Source organism: Chlorocebus sabaeus, chromosome 20 (assembly GCF_047675955.1).
Source record: "Chlorocebus sabaeus isolate Y175 chromosome 20, mChlSab1.0.hap1, whole genome shotgun sequence".
Lineage (NCBI taxonomy): Eukaryota > Metazoa > Chordata > Mammalia > Primates > Cercopithecidae > Chlorocebus > Chlorocebus sabaeus.
The window spans coordinates 105,831,121-105,857,557 of record NC_132923.1 but is presented as its reverse complement, the minus strand read 5'-3'; the positions used below and the strand labels follow the sequence as shown (position 1 = coordinate 105,857,557).

At 50.1% G+C, this 26,437-nt stretch overlaps 1 protein-coding gene across 2 annotated transcripts in view; it reads right to left on the bottom strand.

Moving 5' to 3' along the window:
- Positions 1-24,957, bottom strand: part of NKAIN1 (sodium/potassium transporting ATPase interacting 1) — a 61,584-nt gene extending 36,627 nt beyond the window's left edge. For both annotated transcript variants that reach the window (XM_007979668.3, XM_007979669.3), the window contains exon 1: positions 24,498-24,957. In XM_007979668.3, the coding sequence (XP_007977859.1) occupies positions 24,498-24,551 (54 nt within the window). In that variant the 5' untranslated portion in view covers positions 24,552-24,957. The remainder of the gene's footprint in view (positions 1-24,497) is intronic.
- Between the last annotated feature and the right edge of the window lie 1,480 nt (positions 24,958-26,437).

Sequence of the window (26,437 nt, the reverse complement as noted above, 5' to 3'; positions counted from 1 at the left end):
GCTCTTCACAAGTGGCATTTCCTTTCATCCCCAGAATGATACTGCAAGGGAATCACAGCTAATGCTTACCCTATGTCAAGCGTCTCTCCAAGCTTAGAACGCTTTGATTCATTTAATCTTCAAAGAAACACGCCAGGTAGAGCCTAAGGTCAAGCCCGCTTTGCATATGAAAGCACTGAAGCACACCAAAAAGTAACTTGCCCAAGGTCACCCGGCAGATTAAGATTTGGACCAGGTCCCCTGGCTCATGCTCATGAGTTTAACAGACTGGCTGCCCTGCCAGGAGAGCTGGAGGACTTTTCTTCCAGAGGACAGGCGAGGCCATCATCAGTGGGGTTTGATCTCCTGGGAACGCCTGTGGCATTGACTTTTATTTATTTATTGAGATGGCTGGAGTCCAGTGGCACGATCTCGGCTCACTGCAACCTCCACCTCCCGGGTTCAAGTGATTCTCCTCCCTCAGAGTCCCGAGTAGCTGGGATTACAGGTGCCTGCCACCACATCTAGCGAATTTTTGTTTTCTCTCTCTTTTTTTTCTTTTTTTTGAGATGGAGTGTATCTGTGTTGCCCAGGCTGGAGTGCAATGGTGCAATCTTGACTCACTGCAACCTCTGCCTCCTGGGTTCAAGCAATTCTCCTGCCTCAGCCTCCTGAGTAGCTGGGACTACAGGCACGTGCCACCACGCCTGGGTAATTTATGTATTTTTAGTAGAGACAGGGTTTTACCATGCTGACAGGCTGGTCTCGAACTCCTGGCCTCAAGTGATCTGCCCACTTCGGCCTCCCAGAGTTCTGGGATTACAGGCAAGAGCCACTTCACCGTGGCACTGACTTTTTTTTTTTTTTTAGAGACAGGGTCTTTGTTGCCCAGGTTGGAGTGTGGCAGCACAGTCACAGCTTACTGTAGCCTCCAACTCCTGGACTCAAGTGATCCTCTCGCTTCAGCCTCCCAAGTAGCTAGGGCTACAAGTGTGTGCCAACACATCCAGCTAATTTTTGTATTTTTTGTAGAGATGGGGGTCTCACTATGTTGCCCAAACTAGTCTCAAACTCCTGGCCTCAAGAGACCCTCCTACCCTTGGCCTCCCAAAATGCTGAAATTACAGGTGTGAGCCACCATGTAATCTTGCATTATGATTTATTCAGTGGCACCTCCTAGACTGATGGGCACCCTCGCCACTGCTCCCCACCAACCCCCACCCGGAAACATCGAGACCACGGGGAAGGGCTCTGGCAGCAGACTCTTGCCCAGAACTGGGCAGAGAGTAGCTGACTGCTTCCACCCACTGGGGGATCTTATTCTTGTTCTGGGTATTTTTGTCTGGAATTACACACCCAGTCTCCATCCCTCCCAGAAGTGGCATCAGCCCGCTTCCTGGAACAGCACACGAAGGGCCTCAATGCCAGGCTCCCTGTCTTCTCCTGGGGCAGTAAGGAAAGGAGACAGGAGTTGGACCTAACAGGCTCCACTGTGTCTCTGGGGTTCTGTGTGCCCATCTGTATAAACAAAGGGCTGCAGGAATGTTCTCTGGGGACCCCCTTGGCTCCTGGATTCCAGGATTCTGTGCCTGGCAGGACTCCATTCAGCAAACAATCATGATTTATGCTTCATAGACACACCTGTCCTCTAAGCACCTAATAATGATTCGTATTGGCCATAATTACAGCAGCTACCATTTCCTTCCTTCCTTCCTTCCTAGCAGCTACCATTTCCTTCCTTCCTTCCTTCCTTCCTTCCTTCCTTCCTTCCTTCCTTCCTTCCTTCCTTCTTTCCTTCCTTCCTTCCTTTTCTTCCTGATGGAGTCTCGCTCTGTCACCTAGGCTAGAGTGCAGTGGCACAATCTTGGCTCACTGCAGCCTCCGCCTCCCAGGTTCAAGCAATTCTGCCTCAGTCTCCCGGGTAGCTGGGACTACAGGTGCACACTGTCAGGCCTGGCTAATTTTTGTATTTTTAGTACAGATGAGGTTTCACCATGTTGGCCAGGATGGTCTCGATCTCCTGACCTCGTGATCCTCCCGCCTCAGCCTTCCAAAATGCTGGGATTACTGGCGTGAGCCACTGCACCTGGCCGCAGCTACCATTTTCTAAGCCTTAACTAAGTGCCAGGTGCTGTGCTGAGTGCATTTCATGGATTCTCTCACTGAATTTGCTGGGTGGCTCTAAGAGGCAGGTACACTCATCTCTGCTTCACTGATGAAGAAACTTGAAACTGAGCTCAGAGAGGCTGGGCAACTTGCCTCTGTTCACACTTTTAGGAAGTAACAGATGCAGGATTTCCACCCCCTCAGCTTCCTCTTCTGCAAAATGGGAGGAAATTGTACCATCACCTCGTGCTGCTGGGAGAGTGAGAGTTGATCAGGTGCATCAAGCATTTGGCCATAGCAGGCCTTGATAAACTGTGCCCCTGTACTCTCCTTCCCGTGCCCCCACTTCCTGTCCTATTTGTACCTGATACCAACCAGCCCAGTCTGTCATAATCGACAACCACAGTGTGATTCCCAGGCTGGGCCCCAGACAGCCTCTCAGTTCGGTGGATGATCCCTGTCTCTGGTGGCCTGTCTTGAGGATGACAGCTAGTGGCAGCCTGGGGACGGCAGTGCACTCAGATGACTCGTGAGGCTGCTGACCAGCAGACAGGCAGTGACAGGCTGAGCAGCTGGCGTCACCCGAGGCTGATGAGACACCCAGGGGAGCCCTGGCCTGCATTCCACCCTCAAGTCCAGACCCTTCTCTAACATTTGGGGGCCTTGTGGACCAGGGCAGGAGCACCAATGCGGGTCGACACCTCACATGCCTAAATATCTAAGTTACAAACCAAACTAACAAACTCCTAAATATACGTTCTGTCTTCTAATAGACTTAATGGTCTGCAAGGCCAGGCTGTGAATTTCAATTCCTCTGATTTCTTGGAGTTCTGAGCCAGAAGGCAGTAGCATGTTTCAGCACATGGGAAAGCCAGCCCCAGCTAGCATTCCCGTTTCTGGCTGGGGTCTCATACACAGGTCTGGATCCTAGGACACATGCGTAAGCTACGTCCACACCCGCCCCTCCTTCCAAGCAGCTGGCCCTGTCTATGGGTGGAGATACACACACTGGCAGCACAGGCTGTCCTCTGGAGAAACCCCGGCAGGCCCTGACAGGGGGTTGGGGCTGACTGGATGGGGGACTCTGGGTCCTGAGGATCTGGGGTGGAGCCTAGGGTGGGAGCGCAGGCATAGGTTTCCAGTGAGCGTGTCCCCCTGATCTTGTGGACTCCCTGCCCTGGGGCAAGGGGCGTGGCCAGAGGAGGGCCACAGAAGGCCCTCTAATGCCTCCAGCACCACCCAGGTCCCCAGTAGTGGGGCTGTGGTGTCTGTTGTGAGCAAACTCGTAAATCATCACTGGAGACACATTCCCACAGGAGGGTCTCAGGCCACACAGGTGCCTGGACTCCAGGGGTAGCCCAGTGGTTTAGAGAGCTTGGGATCAGGAAATTCAGGTTCAAGTCCTAGCTCTGCTATGTGCTGGCTGTGACTGTGGCCCAGCAAATTCCCCTCTTGGGTCCCATTTGCTCATCTGTAAAACAGGGATGACAGTTTCTGCCTAGCAGGGTTGTAGGAAGGAGCAAATGAGTGCAGTAAGATCTGTGAAATGTTCGTACCTTGCTTGCACAGGCAACTCCACCCTGGCCACTGCTGCTAAACCCGCTCCAGAACACTCAGATTTTTTTTTTTTTTTTTTTGAGATGGAGTTTTGCTCTTGTTGCTGGAATACAGTGGTGCAATTTTGGCTCACTGCAACCTCTGCCTCCTGGGTTCAAGCAATTCTCATGCCTCAGCCTCCTGAGTAGCTGGGATTACAGACATGTGCCACCACACCCGGCTAATTTTGTATTTTTTTTTTTTAGTAGAGACGGGGTTTCTCCATGTTGGTCAGGCTAGTCTCAAACTCCTGACCTCAGGTGATCTGCCCACCTCAGGCTCCCAACATGCTGGGATTACAGGCGTGAGGCATCGCACCTGGTAACATTCAGATCTTTTACGATCTTCTTTTCCTGTATAACGCTCACCATCTGTGTCCCGACATGATCACTGATAGCATCTGAGTCCACATGGGCAGGGACATTGCCTCCCATACTACTGTATCCCTAGCACCTCCCTAGCGCAGAATAAGCACACAGTGGCCGGGCGTGGTGGCTCGCGCCTGTAATCCTAGCACTTTGGGAAGCCGAGGCTGATGGACCACCTGAGGTCAGGAGTTTGAGACCAACCTGGCCAACACGGCAAAACCCTGTCTCCACTAAAAATATAAAAATTAGCCAGGGGTGGTGGCATGCACCTATAATCCAAGCTACTTGGGAGGCTGAGGCAGGAGAGTCACTTGAACCTGGGAGACAGAGGTTGCAGTTAGCCAAGATAGTGCCACTGCACTCCAGCCTTGTGACAGAGTGAGACTCCGTCTCCAAAAAAAAAAAAAGGCATCCAGTGAATATCTGACTGCCTGGATAAACTATGAAACTTTGTGATTTGTGATTATTCACCTGGGCCTTCCATCTGCTCTTGGGGTTCATTCAAGCATCACACATTCACTGTGGGCCACACTCCATGTCCACACTCAATGGACACTTCCAGGCCTCAAGGAGCTCCCAGTCTAGGGAGAGGGATTTGATGTGGAAATAGAGCAGAATTACAACAGCGTAGTACCTGCTGTGATGGAGGCAGGGGGCAAGGTGTCAGGGCCCAGAGGAAGAAGTCAGTGTGGTGAGGATGCGGGAGTACAGAGATGCTCCGAGGAGGAAATGATGGTTTAGCAGGCCTAGGAGATAAAGAAGGAAAGAGCCTCCAGAGAGGCAGGCACAGCAAATGGCAAAGACTCTGAGGTGTGAAACAACCCAGGGTGTTTAGGTCCATGTGATCTGAGTTTAGGGACACGGAAGTGGTGAGTTTTGGTTAGCAGGCAAGCCTGGGCAGGCTTTCAGTGTCTCTCTGGTCTAGATTAATAATTCTTATTGTGTGGTCCCTGGACTAGCAGCATCAGCATCACGTTGGAACTTGTTAGAGATGCACATTCTTGGCCCCCATCCCAGACCTCCAAATCAGAAACTCTGGGGGTGAAGCCTGGAACTCCATATATATATATATATATATATATATATATATATATATATACACGTATTTTGGGACGGAGTCTCGCTCTGTCGCCAGGCTGGAGTGCAGTGGTGCAGTCTTGGCTCACTGCAACATCCGACTCCTGGATTCAAGCGATTCTCCTGCCTCAGCCTCCCAAGTAGCTGGGACTACAGGCATGCGCCACCAAGCCCAGCTAATTTTTGTATTTTTAGTAGAGACAGGGTTTCACCATGTTGGCCAAGATGGTTTCAATCTCTTGACCTCATGATCCACCCACCTCGGCCTCCCAAAGTGCTGGGATTATAGGCATGAGCCACCACTCCCGGCCTAGAAATCCATATTTCAACAAACCCTCCAAGTGCTTCTGATGTCCGCTAAAGTTTGAGAAACACAGCTTTAGACTTTATCCTGAAGGCAGTGAGGGCCCAGGGTAGGCTTTAAACAGAGGCAAGGCAGTATCAGAACTGCTCGTTTTTTTGTTTTTGAGACAGAGTCTCTCTCTGTCACCCAGACTGGAGTGCAGTGGTGCGATCTTGGCTCACTGCAACTTTTACCTCCCGGGTTCAAGCGATCCTCCTGCCTCAGGCCCCTGAGAAGCTGGAATTACAGGCACCCACCACCACGCCTGGCTAATTTTTGTATTTTTAGTAGAGATAGGGTTTCGCCATATTGGCCAGGCTAGTCTTGAACTCCTGACTTTAGGTGATCCACCCGCCTCAGCCTCCCAAAGTGTTGGGATTACAGGCGTCAGCCACTGTGCCTGGCAGAACTGCACTTTATTAAGATCGCTTGCACAGGCTGGGTCCAGGGCAGTCTGGTGAGGGGCTGGTAAAAACCCACATCCGAAAGCTGGCCTGACATGGAGCCTCCCTCCAGCTGGACAGAGCTGCTGCGGTTGCAGAACAATGTATCTTCACACGTGAAAGGGAAGTGGCTACTGGGAAGTCAAGGACCCCTGCTGGGCACAGGGCCTGTTGCCAGGGTGACCACCTGTCACTCAGATAAAGGGGGCACAGTCCTACAGAGGTTCAAGTTGGGGAGCTGGTTGTCATGGCAACCCCCCCTCAGGTAGGGAGAGAAGGAAGTCTGGATGTCCCCAGGTACCTCACCCCCATTCCCTGGAGGGACCACCATTGATCCAACCCTTAAGTTCCTTCCTGACCCCATCTAGCCCATCCTCCCCTCCTCTGTCCATTTGGGCCCCAGGAGGCAGTTTCTTCCCCTTCCCATCATGAAGCTACACCCTCCTTGTCACAGCCTAAGGGCTGGGGGGGGCTGTCTCCTTGGCTACAGCCCAGGCTTCTGCATCCATGGGGACCTTCACTCAAGAGGCCAGAGACTGTCATCTGCCAGACCTTCACTTTCCTTTGCCAAGGCAGGGTATGGACCCATCTGGGGGTGGTAACCCGTCACCAGTGGTGGGGCTCTCCCATTCTTTCTTCAGCTGGTGCAGGGTGAGAGGAAGAGGAAGAGGAAGAGGAGGACTCAGTGCATCCCCTTCAACCAGGAGATGGATGCAGAGGACCATATTAAACAGCTTTTCAAGGCTCCCCAATAAGGAAGCTCAGAACAACTGAGGCCCAAACTGAAGCTCAGGAGAGGGGCAAGGAGGAGAGAGCAAACTGCACCCTCAAACCTGGTAGAGTGCAAAGTTCAAGGAGTCTGGAATCCAAAAGGCCTGGGTTACAGTCCTGAACCAATACTGTGTGATGTTGGGCAGGTTCTGTCACTCCCTGAGCCTCAGTTTCCTCATCTGTACATGGGAGGTAGTATCCATATAATAGTGTCTACCTCTTAGGGTTACTGCAGGACCAACTGAGGAAATGCATCTGAAGTGAGACGCATAGTGCCTGGCACCTCCCTGTGTCTTGTCCTCCTTTCCTCAGGGAGGGAGGAACACCTGCTCTCAGGCGGCTACTTCTTGATGCTGGGACACTTGCTGGGGAAAAGCAGTGGCTGTGGAATCAGAAATGCTCCATAAACAGCCAGGCACGGTGGCTAACGCCTGTAATCCCAGCACTTTGGGAGGCCAAGGCGGACGGATCACCTGAGGTCAGGAGTTCAAGACCTGCCTGGCCAACATGGCAAAATCCCATCTCTACTAAAATACAAAAATTAGCTGGGCATGGTGACGGGTGCTTCTAATCCCAACTGCTCGGGAGGCTGAGGTTGCCATGAACTGAGATTGCTCCACTACACTCAAGCCTGGGAGACAGAGCAAGACTCCATTTCAAAAAAAAGAAATGCTCCATAAATATTTGACTGCTGGTACTTTTTTTTTTTGAGACGGAGTCTCCCTCTGTTGCCCAGGCTGGATGGAGTGCAGTGGTGCGATCTCAGCTCACTGCAAGCTCCACCTCCTGGGTTCACGCCATTCTCCTGCCTCAGCCTCCCGAGTCGCTGGGACTACAGGCGCCTGCCATCACGCCTGGCTAATTTTTCGTATTTTTAGTAGAGACGGGGTTTCACCATGTTAGCCAGGATGGTCTCGATCTCCTGACCTCGTGATCCGCCTGCCTCGGCCTCCCACAGTGCTGGGATTACAGGCATGAGCCACCGTGCGCGGCCGACTGCTGGTACTGTTATTATTACTATTAATCACCTGGCAATGAACGGAACCCTGCCTGGTAAATTGCTTCCTCCAGGTAATTTGCATTTCCCATTGTCCTTGTAGTCTTAATTCACTACAATCTGCTGAACGAATGTTTTCTAGAAAGCAAGAGCCATGTTGTACTTTTTAGTTTTCCTGCAATGCCTGTCCCAGTCCCTGGCAGGGAGCACCCAAGAATCTCAGCAAGGAAGGGACTTGGAGATCATCTACTCTAACTCAGTATGTAAGACAGACAGCTCTTCTCCCTAGCCTTATCAATTGCTTGAATGCCTCCAGGGATGAGGCATCTCCCTGTAGAGCGGTTTCCAGTGTCCAGGACTCTGGGGAGGCTGAGCTCCACAGGGTAAGTAGGAGCTGAATGGGCAGCTACAGAGGTTGGGGACTTCCCCCGATGCCCCAGCAGCCTCCCTTCCCTCCCTCTGAGAGCCGATGATAGGAGTGGTTCTAATTATGCTCTAATTGCTTTCTTCCAGGCAGTTTCTCTGTAGCCAAGGAGTTCAGAGTTCATGAATAAATGAAGAGGGAGGAAGCGGGAAGGGATGTTTATTGATCCACAAATCTCTACGTGCCAGTGTCCACCCCCACAAATGCTGGGGCATGCAGCAGTGTGCAGTTTCAAACACAGATGCTCCTTGACTTGCGACGGGGCCACGTCCCAATCAACCCATCCTAAATCGAAAATGCATTCCACACTCCAATAAACCCATTGTACATCAAAAAACTATGTTGAACCACTGTAAGTTGGGGACCAGCTAGCTGTACATACAAACACAGAAACATACCACAGCCCCCAAAGGTCCCTCTCCAACAGACTGGTGGGGGATAAAAGGAAGTTAACAAGAAGTTTCCTAATAGATGAAGCAACTTGAGGCTCATGAAGCATAAGTGCCCTGCCCAGGGCCTCGGAGCCAGTGAGTGGCAGAGAAGGCACCTGGATCCAGAGCCCTTGCTCTTCCCCACCTGGTGTCCCACCAGCATGGAGGTGACAGTCACCCAAATGTGGATTCCTCCTGCCTCTTCCCTAGTGCCTCCTCTCTTGGAGGGTGGCCAGCTTTTCTTGGAGTATGAGGCATTTGGATGGAGGGGCAACCTGAGGGGGGCAGTGCCCACCTGATAAGGGTAGAGTTGAGAGTGGGATCCGAAGCCAGCAGACACTGCACGTAGAGATGTGTGGATCAAATACCCTTGACTTAGACTGTGGTCTTGAGCAAGCCATAGCCCATTTCTTTTTTTTTTTGGAGACGGAGTCTCACTTCGTTGCCAGGTTGGAGTGCAGTGGTGTGATCTCGGCTCACTGCAACCTCCGCCTCCTGGCTTCAAGCGATCCTCCTGCCTCAGTCTCCCGAGTAGCTGGGACTACAGGCACCTGCCACCACGCCTGGCTAATTTTTGTATTTTTAGTACAGACGGGGTTTCACCATGTTGGCCAGGATGATCTTGATCTTCTGACCTGGTGATCTGCCTGCCTCAGCCTCCCAAAGTGTTGGGATTACGGGCGTGAACCACCGCGCCCAGCCTTTTTTTTTTTCTAAGACAGAATCTTACTCTGTTGCCCAGGCTGGAGTGCAGTGCTGCAATCTCGGCTCACTGCAACCTCTGCCTCCTGGGTTCAAGTGATTCTCATGTCTCACCCACCCAAGTAGCTACAGATACCCATCAACATGCCTGGCTAATTTCTGTATTTTCAGTAGAGATGGGGTTTGCACTCTTGGCCAGGCTGGTCTTGAACTCCTGGCCTCAAGTGATCCACCCACCTTGGCCTCCCAAAATGTTGAGATTACAGGTGTGAGCCACCATGGTCCATTTTTGGGCTTCAGTTTCCCCAGCTACATAGTGTGAAGGTGGAGGTGATGTGTGAGAGCCCCTTCTCAGAAAACCTAGAATTTCAGATGTCCAGTGGGGGACTCATCCAGCTAGACAGAGTCTTGGGCTATGCCCCTCTCAGGTGGCCACTGCCCCCCTCAGATGATCCCTCCATTCAAATACCTCACTCCTCCAGGAGAAGCTGGCTGGAGGCGCTAGGGAAGAGGCGGGAGAAATTCACATTTGGGTGACTGCCACCTCCATGCTGGTGGGACACCGGGTGGGGAAGAGCAAGGGCTCTGGACTCAGGTGCCTGCTCTGCCACTTACCTCACTCAACTTATGCATCTTGAGCCTCAAGTTGCTTCATCTGTTAAATGGGAATGACCGATTATATTATAAAGTTTCATCCAGGGAATATAAGAGGTTTAGCTGACTGCCTGGCACATAGTGTTTGATAAGTGGTAGTTGTTACTGCTAACATTGCCAACAACCCTGCAAGGAACAGGCTGTTGCCTTCATTACAGATGAAGAAACCAAGGTATAGAGAGGTCAAGCAACTTGTGCAGCATCCCAAGTTAAGCGCCAGGATTTGAACCCACTGTCTGATCCATCTGCGTTCCCAGGGGCTGGCACATAGTAGGTATCCCTAAATAATGTGCTGAATCATCAAAAAGCTTATCCACCATGATCAAGTGGGCTTCATCCCTGGGATGCAAGGCTGGTTCAACATACGCAAATCAATAAACGTAATCCAGCATATAAACAGAACCAAAGACAAAAACCACATGATTATCTCAATAGATGCAGAAAAGGCCTTTGACAAAATTCAACAGCCCTTCATGCTAAAAACGCTCAATAAAATCGGTATTGATGGAACGTATTTCAAAATAATAAGAGCTATTTATGACAAACCCACAGCCAATATCATACTGAATGGGCAAAAACTGGAAAAATTCCCTTTAAAAACTGGCACAAGACAGGGATACCCTCTCTCACTACTCTTATTCAACATAGTGTTGGAAGTTCTGGCTAGGGCAATCAGGCAAGAGAAAGAAATAAAGGGGATTCAGTTAGGAAAAGAAAAAGTCAAATTGTCCCTGTTTGCAGATGACATGATTGTATATTTAGAAAACCCCATTGTCTCAGCCCAAAATCTCCTTAAGCTGATGATAAACTTCACCAAAGTCTCAGGATACAAAGTAAATGTGCAAAAATCACAAGCATTCTTATACACCAGTAACAGACAAACAGAGAGCCAAATCATGAATGAACTTCCATTCACAATTGCTTCAAAGAGAATGAAATACCTAGGAATCCAACTTACAAGGGATGTAAAGGACCTCTTCAAGGAGAACTACAAACCACTGCTCAGTGAAATAAAAGAGGACACAAACAAATGGAAGAACATACCATGCTCATGGATAGGAAGAATCAATATCATGAAAATGGCCATACTGCCCAAGGTAATTTATAGATTCAATGCCATCCCCATCAAGCTACCAATGAGTTTCTTCACAGAATTGGAAAAAACTGCTTTAAAGTTCATATGGAACCAAAAAAGAGCCCGCATTGCCAAGACAATCTTAAGTCAAAAGAACAAAGCTGGAGGCATCACGCTACCTGACTTCAAACTATACTACAAGGCCACAGTAACCAAAACAGCATGGTACTGGTACTAAAACAGAGATATAGACCAATGGAACAGAACAGAGGCCTCAGAAATAATACCACAAATCTACAGCCATCTGATCTTTGACAAACCTGAGAAAAACGAGAAATGAGGAAAGGATTCCCTATTTAATAAATGGTGCTGGGAAAATTGGCTAGCCATAAGTAGAAAGCTGAAACTGGATCCTTTCCTTACTCCTTATACAAAAATTAATTCAAGATGGATTAGAGACTTAAATGTTAGACCTAATACCATAAAAACCCTACAAGAAAACCTAGGTAATACCATTCAGGACATAGGCATGGGCAAGGACTTCATGTCTAAAACACCAAAAGCAACGGTAACAAAAGCCAAAATTGACAAATGGGATCTAATTAAACTAAAGAGCTTCTGCACAGCAAAAGAAACTACCATCGGAGTGAACAGGCAACCTACAGAATGGGAGAAAATTTTTGCAATCTACTCATCTGACAAAGGGCTAATATCCAGAACCTACAAAGAACTCAAACAAATTTACAAGAAAAAAACAAACAACCCCATCAAAAAGTGGGCAAAGGATATGAACAGACATTTCTCAAAAGAAGACACTCATACAGCCAACAGACACATGAAAAAATGCTCATCATCACTGGCCATCAGAGAAATGCAAATCAAAACCACAATGAGATACCATCTCACACCAGTTAGAATGGCAATCATTAAAAAGTCAGGAAACAACAGGTGCTGGAGAGGGTGTGGAGAAATAGGAACACTTTTACACTGTTGGCGGGATTGTAAACTAGTTCAACCATTATGGAAAACAGTATGGCGATTCCTCAAGGATCTAGAACTAGAAGTACCAGAAGACCCAGCCATCCCATTACTGGGTATATACCCAAAGGATTATAAATCATGCTGCTATAAAGACACATGCACACGTATGTTTATTGCAGCACTATTCACAATAGCAAAGACTTGGAATCAACCCTAATGTCCATCAGTGATAGACTGGATTAAGCAAATGTGGCACATATACACCATGGAATACTATGCAGCCATAAAAAAGGACGAGTTTGTGTCCTTTGTAGGGACATGGATGCAGCTGGAAACCATCATTCTCAGCAAACTATTGCAAGAACAGAAAACCAAATACCGCATGTTCTCACTCATAGGTGGGAACTGAACAATGAGATCACTTGGACTCGAGAAGAGGAACATCACACACTGGGGCCTATCATGGGGAGGGGGGAGTGGGGAGGGATTGCATTGGGAGTTATACCTGATGTAAATGACGACTTGATGGGTGCTGACGAGTTGATGGGTGCAGCACACCAACATGGCACAAGTATACATATGTAACAAACCTGCATGTTATGCACATGTACCCTAGAACTTAAAGTATAATAATAAAAAAAATAAAATAAATAAAAAAATAAAACATACCATTACTTGAAAAAAAAAATAATAATGTGCTGAATTACAGAGAAATGGAGCAAAAAAAAAAAAAAAAAATCGTGTAAAACCAGGCCCTGCTTCTAGTGACCAAGGTGGGGGTGAACTGATAGAGGAAGAACTAGACCAAAATTTCCTTCAAGATCAAAGTGAAGTGCCGGGTCTGAGGGACCCTGGGACCCTTGACTCCTTGGTGGCTGGGGCCAGGCTGGATGGGGATATCCGGGCTCCATGGCATATGCTTGTTGAAGAAAATCTTTTTTTTTGAGATATGGTCTTGCTCTGTTGCCCAGGCTGGAGTGCAGTGGTGCAATCTCAACTCACTGCAACCACCGCCTCGCGGGTTCAAGTGATTCCTGTGCCTCAGCCTCCCAAATAGCTGGGATTACAGGTGCACACCACCACACCCAGCTAATTTTTGTATTTTTAGTAGAGATGGGATTTCATCATGTTGGCCAGGCTGTCCTCAAACTCCTGGCCTCAAGTGATCTGCCCACCCTGGCCTCCCAAATTGCTAGGATTACAGGTGTGAACCATGGTGCCCAGCCAAAGGAAATCTTTTTACCCCTTTATGAGTTCCACTAAGAAGCCAAAGGTAGGAACCCTGGCTGTCAGCATCGACCAGACTCTGCTCTGCTGCTGCCTCATTGCGTGACTTTGGCCAAGTGACTTCAGTTCTTTGAGCCTCAGAGTCCTCATCTAGGAAACAGAAATGAGTGTGACAAAGTTCCACCTCTAGGGCTGTTGTGAGGATGACCTCAGGTGGCACGTGTGAAGCCATGTGGCACTGGGGTTAAGGGCGAGACCTGGGTTTGTATCCCAGCTCTGCACTGCTGGATGTGACTGCTCTCCACCTCAGATTCTGCTTCGGTGAAATAGAGGTAGTAGCTGTGCCCACCCCACAGGGTGTCTTGAGGATGAATGAGCCACTCCAAGTAAAGCAGTTACAGCAGAATGAGGTGGGTCATAAGTGCTCAGTAAATCTTCTCTATTAGACTATGCCATGTGCAGAGACCCTGCAGTCCATTTTATATATGGGGAAGCAGAGCCCCCAAGAGGGCCAAGGACTTGTCCAAGGTCACAGAGCCAGTTCACAGCAGAGCCAGGCCTATCTACAAACCTGGTGTAGGCAGTACCCCCTGCCCAGACCTTTGATTCCATGATAGTGTGAGATGTGTGAATGGATAAGCATAAGACCTTTCATGGCCCCGGGCCATCCTGCTCATGGCTTGAGGACTCTGGGGGTGAGAAGTGGCTGATGCTTTCCTCCCCTGTCTTCCCTGGTGGCTCCAAGACTGGCCTGAATCAGCGGGGTGTGTCAGAGACCAGGGAGGGCTGCCCCCCACCTTCCTGCCCCCCGGCCAGCCCCTCCACTCCAGTGCTGGTTGTTAGAAGCCTCAGAAACAATCCAAAGGCCCAGGACCAGAACACCATTTGTCAGCTTTGCATGGTGGTGGCGGGCTTGTCTCCATGGCAACAGTGCAGTGTGAAGGCATCCTGGCATCATTAGGGAGCGCGCTGAGTAGTATAAACAGAGGCTGCAGTAGATTACACGCCTATTATGAGCAGTCTCGGGCTCTGAGCACTGGTAATTATGCCTAATTGTGCATTTAATTGTGTAATTGAAAACCCACATCTCTGGTTCAGGTTGGGGCTGCAGAACATGCCCACCTCCCCCCAAAAAACAGGCTTAGGAACCAATCCTTACCTTGAAAATCTCAGAATTTTTGCCCTTCTAGGGCAAGGGGTGGCCAGGGCAGGCCAAGGGATAAAATGCCTATAGATTTCCATTTCCCCTACTGCCTGTACCAGGAGCTTACCAGGCCCTGTGATTAGAGGTAGGGGGTGGGAAGGAGTATGCTAAGGAGAGGGGACATGGTAAGCTCACAGAAATATTCATAATTATAGATATCATTGTGTGCTGTTAGCACTGTCCTCTCAGGACCTAGAACCAGCATCGAGTGGTTCCAAGGGATCTGGGTCATCACTAGATCCATTACATGTCCAAGCTGTCATCCAACCTACACATAAATTCTTTCCCTCCCTCCCTCCCTCCCTTCCTTCCTTCCTTCCTTCCTTTCTTCCTTCCAGACAGGTCTTGCTCACTTGCCCAGGTTGGAGTGCAGCGGTATGATCTCGGCTCACTGCACACTTGACCTCCTGGGCTCAAGTGATCGTCCTACCACAGCCACCTCGTAGCTAGGGCCACAGGCAAGCAGCACCATGCTCAGCTAATTAAAAAAAAAAAAAATTATTGTAGAGATGGGATCTTACTATGTTGCCCAGGCTGGTCTTGAACTCCTGGCCTGAAGTCATCCTTCGGTCTCAGCCTCCCAAAGTGCTGGGATTATAGGTGTGAACCACCACGCCTGGCCACACATAAATTCTACTGCCTGGGACAGGAAACTCACCACCTGGTTATCAGCCCCCACCCTTGCAGAGCCTCTGGAGAGTCTGAAAGCTGCTAACAGAGTTCAGTCCTCTCCTCTCATTTCCCACTTCATAGGCTGTGATAAATGAGGCCCAGAGAAGGCCAGGCCCAACTCACAGTTGCACAGCAGTGAGTACCAGAACCCAGGGATTCTGTCTTGCAGTTGAGGGCATCTTTCATACCCTAAGGTGACTCAGCACCTAGAATCATGCCTGGCAGTTTGTGTGTGCTTGATAAATATTTGCTGGACTCAACTCCAGGTAGTTAGCTGGAGGCAGTTCTCACTCTCTAACCCAAGAGTATCAGTCTTTCTGTAGTTCAAGAAGCTCACCTGCAGTGAGCTGGAGGTGAGTGATGGGCCGCAAGCCTGCCAGCTCTGCATCTCTGTAGTCTGAGACTTGTTCTTACAACCAAAATATGCTACATGGGCATTTGGGGTGGGAGCAGTGCAGACATCCAGACAGACAGACAGAAGAAAGATGAGGTCACCAGAATCCTTGACAACCTGACACCCAGGTGTAAAGTTTTAAGCAAGCCATCAGAGGCAGACGTCTCCTCCTGCCCCCAGGCCCTGATACCCCTCTCCTCCTGCCCCAGGCCCTGATACCCCGTCAGTCACCACCCTCCTGCAACAAGGTGGGCCAGGCAGCACCTCTGACCTCCACCTGCGAAGAGAGGGAGCTCACTGCTGACTCAGAGCTGGAAGGGTCCTTTAAGATGATGAGTCCAACCTTTTCCCCATACAGAGCGGGAGAGAGGCCCAGAGAGGCCACACCTTCGTCTTGGAATCCTTCTTAGTGAGTGGCAGCCTGTGCCCACGGCTCTCCCTACATTATCTCAGGTTGTCCTCTTTACAGTCCTGTGAGGGGGGTGCTATTATGATGCCCATTTTACAGAAGAGAAGTCCACAGTCCAGCAATGCCAAGACCACACAGATGGAGAAGAACCACGGCTCCAGCTTGAGCCTTTCACTCGTTGAGAAAGGGGAGTCATCTCATTTCCTACCCCACAGTACTCAGATTTGCAGAACCTGCAGCCTCATTTCCTGGGTATTCAAGAGTGTGCCCTCTTTGTGAGCTCCCACTCTGCACATTTTATTTCAAAGGAGCTTCCCAACAACTCTCTGAAGCAGATGATTATTATCCTGATTTAGAGAAGTGCAAGTGGAAGCTCAGACAGGTTAGGTGTCTTCCTGCCCAAGGTCATCCAGCTACAAAGAGGCAAAGCTGGAACTCACATCCCAGCCTGACCCCAAAGCCCGGGTTCTTCCCAGTTCCCAGTCCACCTCCTTGTCTCTGGATTTGTCAGCTGCTTTGAGAGGGGCCAGGAGGCCAATGTAAATCAGGAAAACCTGCAGCCACACTTAACAGCTCTTCTGAAACCTTAGTGCTCATTCAGCACCTCTGGGGGAAGTTTGCTTTGCTATCTGAAGCTCTCCCTTGTCTCGGAATCAGTCAACATCCCTCTCCAGGCCAGGGCAGGGAAAGGCAGACAAAGCACTGGGACATGGCTTCCTGGGCCTAAAGCCAGCTCCACCCCCATGGCCTGGATCTAGTGTTTAATTTTTAATTTTTGTGGGTATATAGTAGGTATATATATTTATGGGGCATATGAGATATTTTGATACAGGCATCCACTGTGCAATAGTCACATCAGGGTAAATCAAGCGTTTATCCTTTCTTTGTGTTACAAATAATCCAATCATACTCTTTGGGTTATTTTTATTTTTATTTATTTATTTATTTATTTATTATTATTATTTTTTATTTTTTTTTTTTTTTGAGACGGAGTCTCGCTCTGTCGCCCAGGCTGGAGTGCAGTGGCCGGATCTCAGCTCACTGCAAGCTCCGCCTCCTGGGTTTACGCCATTCTCCTGCCTCAGCCTCCCGAGTAGCTGGGACTACAGGCGCCCGCCACCTCGCCCGGCTAGTTTTTTTTTGTATTTTTTAGTAGAGATGGGGTTTCACCGTGTTAGCCAGGGTGGTCTCGATCTCCTGACCTTGTGATCCACCCGTCTCAGCCTCCCAAAGTGCTGGGATTACAGGCTTGAGCCACCGCGCCCGGCCTTATTTATTTATTATTATTATTTTTTTTGAGACAGAGTTTTGTTCTTGTTGCCCAGGCTGGAGTATAGTGGCACGATCTCGGCTCACTGCCACCTCCGCCTCCTGGGTTCCAATGATTCTCCTGTCTCAGCCTCTTGAGTAGCTGGGATTACAGGTGCCCGCCACCATGCCCAGCTAATTTTTTGTATTTTTAGTAGAGATGGGGTTTCACCATGTTGGCCAGGCTGGTCTCAAACCCCTGACCTCAAGTGATCCACCCACCTCGGCCTCCCAGAGTGCTGGGATTACAGGTGTGAGCCACTGCGCCCGTCCAGTTATTTTTAAATGTACAATAAATTTCATTGACTGTAGTCACACTGTTGTGCTATCAAATACTAGATTTATTCATCCTATCTAACTATGTTTTTAGACAACCTCCCCACTCCCCCACTACTTTTCCCAGCCTCTGGTAATCCTTATTCTACTTTTTTCCTTTTTTTTTAAGATTTTTTTTTTTATTTAAATAGAGGTAGGGTCTTGCCATGTTACCCACGCTGATCTCCAACCCCTGAGCTCAAGCAATCCACCCACCTTGGCCTCCCAAAATGCTGGGATTATAGGCATGACCCACCGTGCCAGCCTCCTCATTCTACTCTCTACTTCCATGAGTTCAATTGTTTTAACGTTCAGCTCGCACAAATAAGTAAGAATATCTGAAGTTTGTCTCTCTGTGCCTGGCTGGAACTAGCTTATTTTTTTTTATTATTATTTTTATTACTTTTTTTGAGACGGGTCTCACTGTGTTGCCCAGGCTATAGTGCAGTGGTACAATCATGGCTCACTGCAGCCTCAACTTCTGGGGCAAAAGCAATCCTCCCCTCTGCTTCGGTAGCTGGGATGGCAGGTGCACGCTACCATGCCCAGCTCATTTTTTACTTTTTTTTTTTTTTCTTTTTTTGCCAGGCTGGAGTGCCATGGCATGATCTCAGCTCACCACAACCTCTGCCTCCTGGGTTCAAGCAATTCTCCTGCTTCAGCCTCCTGAGTAGCTGGGATTACAGGTATGAGCTACCATCCATGCCTGGCTAGTTTTGTATTTTTAGTGTGACAGGGTTTCACCATGTGGGTCAGGCTGGTCTCGAACTCCCGACCTCAGGTGATCCACCCTCCTCAGCCTCCCGGAGTGCTGGGATTACAGGTGTGAGCCACCGCACCCAGCCATGCATCACAGCTCTTTTAAGTCCGGCACAGAGCTTGGGGATGGGTAGAATGGGGAGAGGGGGCATCTGTGTAAGCAGTTAGATCTGGCATCTGGTAACAAGCCCTGTGGCTGAGGAAAGGTTTGGATTTCTCCACCTGCTTCCACTCCAGCATCCCACAATACTAGCAGGGGGCAATGGGGCATGCAGGAAGAAGCTGTGGAGTCCCAGATCTGAGTCTGAATACTCATTCTGTACCTACCATTTATGCGGCCACGGATAAGCCACACAGTAGCAAGAGACATATATAAAATGCCTAGTACAATGCCTGGCTCATAACAGACACCAAACAAAAAGAAATTCTCATCATTTTAATTTCCCACTCAGCCCCGTATTTTCCATATAAAGAAGAGCTGGAGTGTTTGCGGGAGTGACCCTGCTCACGAAATCCTCTAATACAGGCAGAGATGGGGCTGATGTGACTTGTCCAAGTCTCAAGGCAAATAATAGCTAGCCCTGGAGAGCACTTTCCTAGGCCAGGGACCGTACTTGGTTATCCTGGCAACAGCTTGCAAATTCCCCAAACTGCCATAGGCTCATGGGGTAGAAGCTGTTGTTCGGACTACTTTGTAAGTAAGAAGGCAGAGGCTCAGAGAGGGTGCGAGACTTCCTGGGAGTCACAAAGCAAGGCCTGATCCCAGATGTAGTGCTCCTAGCCCCTGTGCCAGATCTCAGAGAAGCTGCCAATTACGGGTTGCTTATTTAAAAAACATCCACTCACCTACCCTTACAAAGGAGCAGAACCAGGCCCATCCCCAGGTCCCCTGGAGGCCCTCTTCTCCATTCTACCTTGCTCCGCCCATCTTATAAGGGCCTTGAGGGCAGTCTGGCCTCATTGTGTTCATTCACAAAAGGGAGTTGATCACCCCTGCCAACTCTGTACAAAGGGGTTTGAGGAACAGAAGGGGCCAGTGGCCTGCATAATTTCATGCTCCTGACTCTGATACCTGGCCCAAGGACCTCAGGCACCCAAAGCAGAGCCAGACCCTCCCAAGGAAGCCATGAGCTTGCAGCTGCAGCTGCTCCAGAGCGCAGGCCCCTGGTGGAGCCCATCTCCCTCTGGTCTTCGCCATCACTATTGCTAATAACTACATCAATCAGGTTGACCATGTTTCACACCATTACTCGCAGCTCAGCTGGAAGCTACATCCCGCTCCCCGCCCCCACCTTCCAGAAAGCAAAGAGCTTTCTAGAAGGGAAAAGAATGAAACCAACATTTTTCTGAGTACCTACTATGTGTCTGGCACCCAGCCAAGGAAGCCCCTTCTACACCTCTGTGAGGTAGGGACGACTCTTCCTCTTTTACAAAGGAAGAAACTGCAGCCAGAGGAGTGAATGCATGTGTCCAAGGTCACACAGAGCTGGCACAGAAGCAACCATGGCAGTGATCTATTATTGGGTACTCACTGGCTCACAGTGCAGGCACTACGCATGAGCTTACTGAAATATGATCATTTTCATCTTCAGATGAGGAAACTGAGGCTTGGACCTGTCTGGTCCAAGTGTCTGCACTGGTTAAACGTGAGCAGCAGAGTAGCACGGGACTGAGAGGATGGCTCTCTGTTCAGGCAGAAGAGTCCTCATATCTTGGTTCTGTCACTGACTAGCTTAGTGAGCTTGGGCAAATGTCACACCCCTTCGAACCTCAATTTCCTCACCTGAAAAACGGGATAATAAACACATCTATCGCACTGTGTGGAACTGCAATAAGAAGGATGAAAACAGTAAAAGAGCTAACGTTTATTGACCGTTTAACATGTCCCAGGCACTTCGCCAAGCACTTTACATATGTATGCTCATTTGGTTAAACGAGGTAATGCATATAAAGTGCTTAGCACAGGACTCCTGACATGGGAACGATAATGATGATGATGAAGAAATTGATGGTGATTCCCTGGGCAAATCTCACTAGTTCATCCCCTTCCAGGAAGAACAGAGTGGCCTGTAAGGTTTCAGGAAGGAGGTGAACTAGGAAGAGCTGGGTTTGGACAGGAGAGAGAAAAGGCACAAGATTAAAAATTAAAGGGTGAATATGTTAATAATGTTGTCAAGGTGATACACCAAAAATAATTCTGGAAAGCAAGGGACCCAAGATGTACAGAAAGGAACCAGACCAAGATGCAACAAAGCTGCCATGCCAAAGCCGGGTGTGGTGACATGCATTGTAGTCCCAGCTATCTGAGAGGCTGAGGTGGGAGGATCACTTAAGCTGAGGAATTTGAGGCTGCAGCTATTTGAGAGGCTGAGGTGGGAGGATCACTTAAGCTCAGGAATTTGAGGCTGCAGTGGGTTATGATTGCCACTGCACTCCAGCCTGGGCAACACAGCGAGACTCCTATCTCTAAAAAATAAAAAAATAATAAACAAAACATGACAATCCAGGCATCACCCTGAGTTCCTGACAAGTAGAGCTGGCAGGATCCCAGCGAGCCAGACCAATAATTCCTCCCATTTTACAGATGGATAAACCAAAGCCTAGAGTGGGGAAGAGACTTGCACAAAACCGCAGGATGTCAGAAGCAGAGCCGGGCTTGAATCCAGGTCTTTTGCCTCTCAGCTCAGTGTCCAACTACCTGCTACTTCCCACAAAGGATAGTCCACAAAGGACAGTGCAGGGGGCCACCTGGATACGTTTGGGCTACAATACCACAGACACATCCCATGATACGAATCATTAAGATAATAACAATAAGCTACAGTTTAATGAGTACTCACTCTGTACCTGGCACAGTACTAAATTCATTACGTAGATTGAATCCTCACAACAACCCTAAGGATTAGGAATTGTTTTATATTCTCTCTTTTTAACAGATGACAAAACTATGGCTCAGAAAGGGTAAGTAACTTGCCCAAAATTGCACAGCCAGGAAGTGACAGAACCAGGTCTAAAAGCCAGGTCTGTCCTGTCAAACTACAGAGCCTTAACTACTATCCTACACTTACCCATCTGAAAGGCAGAGTCCCTACCTGCTCCAAATCACATCTATCCCAACTGAGGAAGAGTGTTTCAGATTGGCCTGATTCATTGTAACGATTAAACTCCATTTGAAAAAGAAAAATGACACAGTTCCTCGAAAGTTTTCAGCTGAAAGATATTTAACAGCCTCTATGTTTTCCTCAGTCCCTCCGATGAGAAAACCAAGATTCCCTTCTCCCCTCAGGCTGGTGAATTCCAACTTCCTGGGGTACATTATGGAAGCTGTCAGGCAGTTAGGGGCTCCTGGGGGTTAGTGACAACCGGAGGGCCCACTCTGCAATCAGCCCAGATAGTGCAACAGAGCTAAGAGAGCAATTTTCAAGTCCCTCCCGCAAATGATCTTGTGCAACCTTCACAAGCTGCCCAACGCCACCCAGCCGGGACATGGGAGAACCGGAATTCCACCCAGGTCTCATCTAACTCAAGCCTCTAGTGCTGGTGAGATCCTCTAAGTGGAAGAGTGGGGTTAGCTTAGCAAGGGAGAACCACGGAGGAAGGGAAGTGGGAGGGAGAGACTGTCTACCACCTTCATTTCTCTCTAGAGCCATGAGCTCCTCCCATGGGGCCCCAGACTTACCAGGGCCAGACTACTTATTTTATAATTAAGAAGGCAACAGAGGACCTGGCCAACTGCCTAGATTCAAAGCCTGGATCCTGGCTGGATGTGGTGGCTCATGCCTATGATCCCAGCACTTGAGAGGCTGAGGTGGGAGGATGGCTTACCCACAGGAGTTCGAGACCAGCCTGGGCAACAGAGGGAGACCTGTCTCTAAAAAACAAAAAAATTAGCTAGGCATGGTGGTATGCGCCTGTAGTCCCAGGTACTCGGGAGGCTGAGGTGGGAGGATTGTTTGAGACTGGGAGGTCGAGGCTGTAGTGAGCTATCATTGCACTCTGGCCTGGATGACAGAGCGAGCCCATGTCTTGAACAAAAACAAAAACAAAACCCCCAAAACAAAGCCTGGATCCTAGTTCCTGTAAATTCTGGACAAGTTACTTCATAGGGCTGTTATGATTAAATGAGTTAATACATGGAAAAGTGCTTCCAAGAGTACCTGACACTTAGTCAAGGGCTCTCCAAAGCTAACCATTGTTACCATCGCTAACAGAGAATGAGCACGGGACAAACTGTTAACAGGTTCACCTTTGGGGAGGGGTCTGGTTACAGAGAGAAGAAAACTTTTTTTTTTGAGACACAGTTTCACTCTGTTGTCCGGGCTGGAGTGCAGTGGCGTGATCTCATCTCACTGTAACCTCCGCCTCCCGGGTTCAAGTGATTCTTGTGTCTCAGCCTCTCAAGTAGCTGGCATTACAGATGCATGCCACCATACCCGACTAATTTTTGTATTTTTAGCAGAGATGGGGTTTCGTCATGTTGGCCAGGCTGGTCTCAAACTCCTGACCTCAGGTGATCTGCCCACCTCACCCTCCCAAAGTGCTGGGGTTACAGGCATGAGCCACGGTGCCTGGCCTAGAAAACTTACTTTTATCTTCTGTTCTGTTTATGTATTTATTTATTTATGTTTACAATATATGTATATTACTTTTCTAATTTAAAAAACCCTAGTTTAAAATTTAAAAATTAACAGACACAGAAGAATCCTCTGAGAGGTTTAAACATTTCTTGGCATTTCATGTTCCTCAAAGTAGATAAAGAAAGACAATCTCTGCCCTTCTGGAGTTTCCATTCCACCTGATCTTAATTAATCCCCTCTGCAATCCTCAGGGATAAACATTTTACAGATAGGAAGACTGAGGCCCGCCAGTGTGGGGAAGTCACTTGTCCAGTCTCCCACAGCTGGGAGCAGGGCTACAATCTCCAGAGCTAGGGCTGTTTCTACCACTGCCCAGGCCAGGTCTGTAGATGGCATGTTTGAAGCTGGTGTCCCCAGGAGGAGAGAAGCAAGACGAATGAGGAGGTCTGCATGTCTAGGCTCAAAGCTTCACTCTACATCATCATTGGCTCCTGTGGTGGGGAGGGTGTGATGGATGCAGGCAAGAGTGGAAACCCAGAACAAGGAGTCCGGCATGAAGGGGGGCTCAGGCTGCTGGATGCTCACTCTCAGACCTGGGTTCGGCGATGGAGGTCCCCATGCACCTCTGCCTAGAGAAGAAGCACAGCTTCAACCTCCCTAGTTGTTCAACCTCAGCTCTAGGGTAGGTGGGAGACCCCTGCCTCTCCTTAACCACCCTCCCAAATTCCCCTGCCAGGGCCTGATTTGAAGGGCAAGGCTGTTTCTTCTAGTCTGCTACAGTCACTGCTCCCTGAGACAAGAACCCAAGTTCCCTATGCTGGGGCTAGGCACAGTATCCTCCGATACTGTGGTCCTCCCTGGAGCACCCAAGTGCCCCCACCCCCCGATGCTGTCCCCGGCAGAGGAGTTGCTCTGGTGGGTGGAACTGATGACTGATGGAACCTCCATGGCCACAGTGGCCAGACCAAAGCAGGAAGTGTGGTCCAGGCTGGGTCAGGCTGGCCCAGGATCTGACAGCTCCTGGTGACCCTCTCCAGGGAGGTGGCTCTCCATTCCCAGGACCGCCCGGTCAGGAAGGTGAAGGGAGGCAGAAACAGCACAAAGGATTGGAGAGTTCTTGGAGTCTAAGATCCCAGAACACAGATGAACATGGACCAGAAATGGTCAGCTATCTAGAGACACACCAAAGAGAAGCCCAGAGAGACACACGCGAGCAGAGACTTTGTGAGAAACGCTCACATAGGGTTGATGATCAGAGGCAGAGACCCAGAGGAAGGGAGAGACCCCTGCAAACGAGGGATCTAGAGGGAAACACACAGCAGGACTTCAACGGATCCACAGACCAGCCTCAGACACACCCCCAGTCCCAGCGAGCCACAGTCCCACAGTGCATCCCCCAACAGGAGGCCACTTGTACAGTGCGGGCGGGCCGGGGACTCGCGCACAGGACGCACTTAGGGACCCAAGGAGAGCCGGGCACAGCAGCGAGAAGCGCACACAAAGAGACAGCCCGGCCAGCGGGAGCAGGCTCCACCCGACCGCTCCGAGACTCCAGACCACCCCCCGCCCGGGCACACGCACCAGACACACACACACAGAGAGACACGCAACCCCACCCGCACGCCCTGGGACCGCGCCCCGCCGCGCCCCACCCTGCCCCGACTGCCTGGGCGCGCGGCGCTTACCAGCTGCAGGCAGCAGAAGGCGACCAGCGTGCAGCGCCCGCTGCACTTGCCCATGGCTCCGGGGGCTGCGCGGGCCGCCCGCCGCGGCGCCCCTCTTGCTCCGCGGCCGCCGCCTGCTCGCGCCGCGCGGGCTCCGCGTCCTCCCAGCTGGGCGCGCCGGGCGGCGGGGCCGGGCGCCTAGGGCCGGGCCCGGGAGTGTCGGGTCCCCAGGGCTGGGGCCGGTCGCCCGAGCTCCGAGTCCATGGTCCGTCCGCCCGCGCGCTGGCTCCGCCGAGCCGCGCCTCCTTTGTCTGGCGGGCAGTCTGTCAGGCGCGCCTCCTGCCCCGGGGCGGCTGGCGGGGAGCGCGGAGAAAGGAGAGCGGGCCCCGAGCGCGGCGCAGCGCAGAGCAGCACTGCCCAGCTGGGGCAGCCGCCCGGGCTCTCGTCGGCCGCGGCTTCCCTGCCCCACCACGTGGCTCCGCCGCCGCCACGGACTGGGAGGGGGTGGGGGTGGTGGGGGACGGCACTGGAGGGGTGGGGCGGGGCAGCCGCGGGAGGGGAGGGGAGGGGAGAGGGATAGGGAGGTGGAGGGTTGGAGAGGCAGGGAGTGAAGTGGAAGAGTGCGTGCGGGCTTAGGGGAGGAAAGTCCTGAGTCAAATCCAGAGGTTGCTGCTCACTCGCTGTGTGACCTTGGGCAAATCACGTCACCTCTCTGGACCTGTTTTCTCATGAACAAAGTAGGATAGGAATAATTATGCCTCCTTAGTGTAGATATGAGGAGGAAATGCAGTCCTGTGAATGAAGCGCTTAGCCCTGTGCCTGGCCTGCTGGCTTGGAGCACTTTTCTGTCCACCCTGTCTCTAGGGCTCCAGGGTTCCAACTTGGACTTCCAGTTCTATTTCCGTTCCCAGATCTGCTCCTCACCCCTGCCTCTCCCCTGAGTGCCTGGCCACATTTTCCACCTTCCCTCTTTCCTTCTACTGGCATTTATTGAGCCCTGACTGCATACACACTCCTGGGGGCCCTGCGAGCCAGAGATGAGACCTGCACCACTGTTCCAGATCCCGTAGAGCTTCACTGCCTAGGGAACAGATAAGCTCCCAAGAGCACGCCAGTGATGGCACAGATCTGCCCAGGAGGAGGTAGGGAGCCCCTACCCTGGGCTGCAGTAAGGAGAGAGTCAGAAGTTTCCCAGCAGAATATTGCCTTCTCCAAGCCACCCCCAAAAGCCATCGAACTGGACACATCTCAAATCCACATAATCATTCCTGTCCCACTCCTAACTTCCTATATTCACCTTGGCAATTAGCATCACCCAAGTGGAATTTCCTAGGTCATCCTCCAGGCTTCCCTACAATTTCATCTGATCTGTCATTACATTCTATAAACTGTACTTTCCAACTAACATTTATGAAATACCCACTATGTGCCAGGTTCTCCGCTGGGGTAAGGGAACAAAACCCAACAAAATTTCTGCCCTCATTGAGCACACAGTTTAGTGAGGGATTGTCATTAAAACAAGGAAATATACAAATAAGTACACAAAGTTCTGATGAATACTCTAAAGAATGTGAAAGAAGAGACGGGCACGGTGGCTCACACCTGTAATTTCAGCACTTTGGGAGGCCGAATCAGCTCACTGCAACCTCTACCTGAATGGAGATCGGCCTCCCAAAAGTGAGTGGATCACCTGAAGTCAGGAGTTCGAGACCAGCCTGGCCAACGTGGTAAAACTCCGTCTCTACTAGAATACAAAAATTATCCAGGCACCTGTAATCCCAGCTACTCAGGAGGTTGAGGCAGGAGAATCGCTTGAACCTGGGAGGCGGAGGTTGCAGTGAGCCAAGACCTTGCTATTGCACTCTAGCCTGGGCAACAAAAGCGAAACTCTCTAAAAAAATAATAAATACATAAATAAATAAAATACTAAGGGAGAAAAGAGAGAACGAGAGAGGCATAAT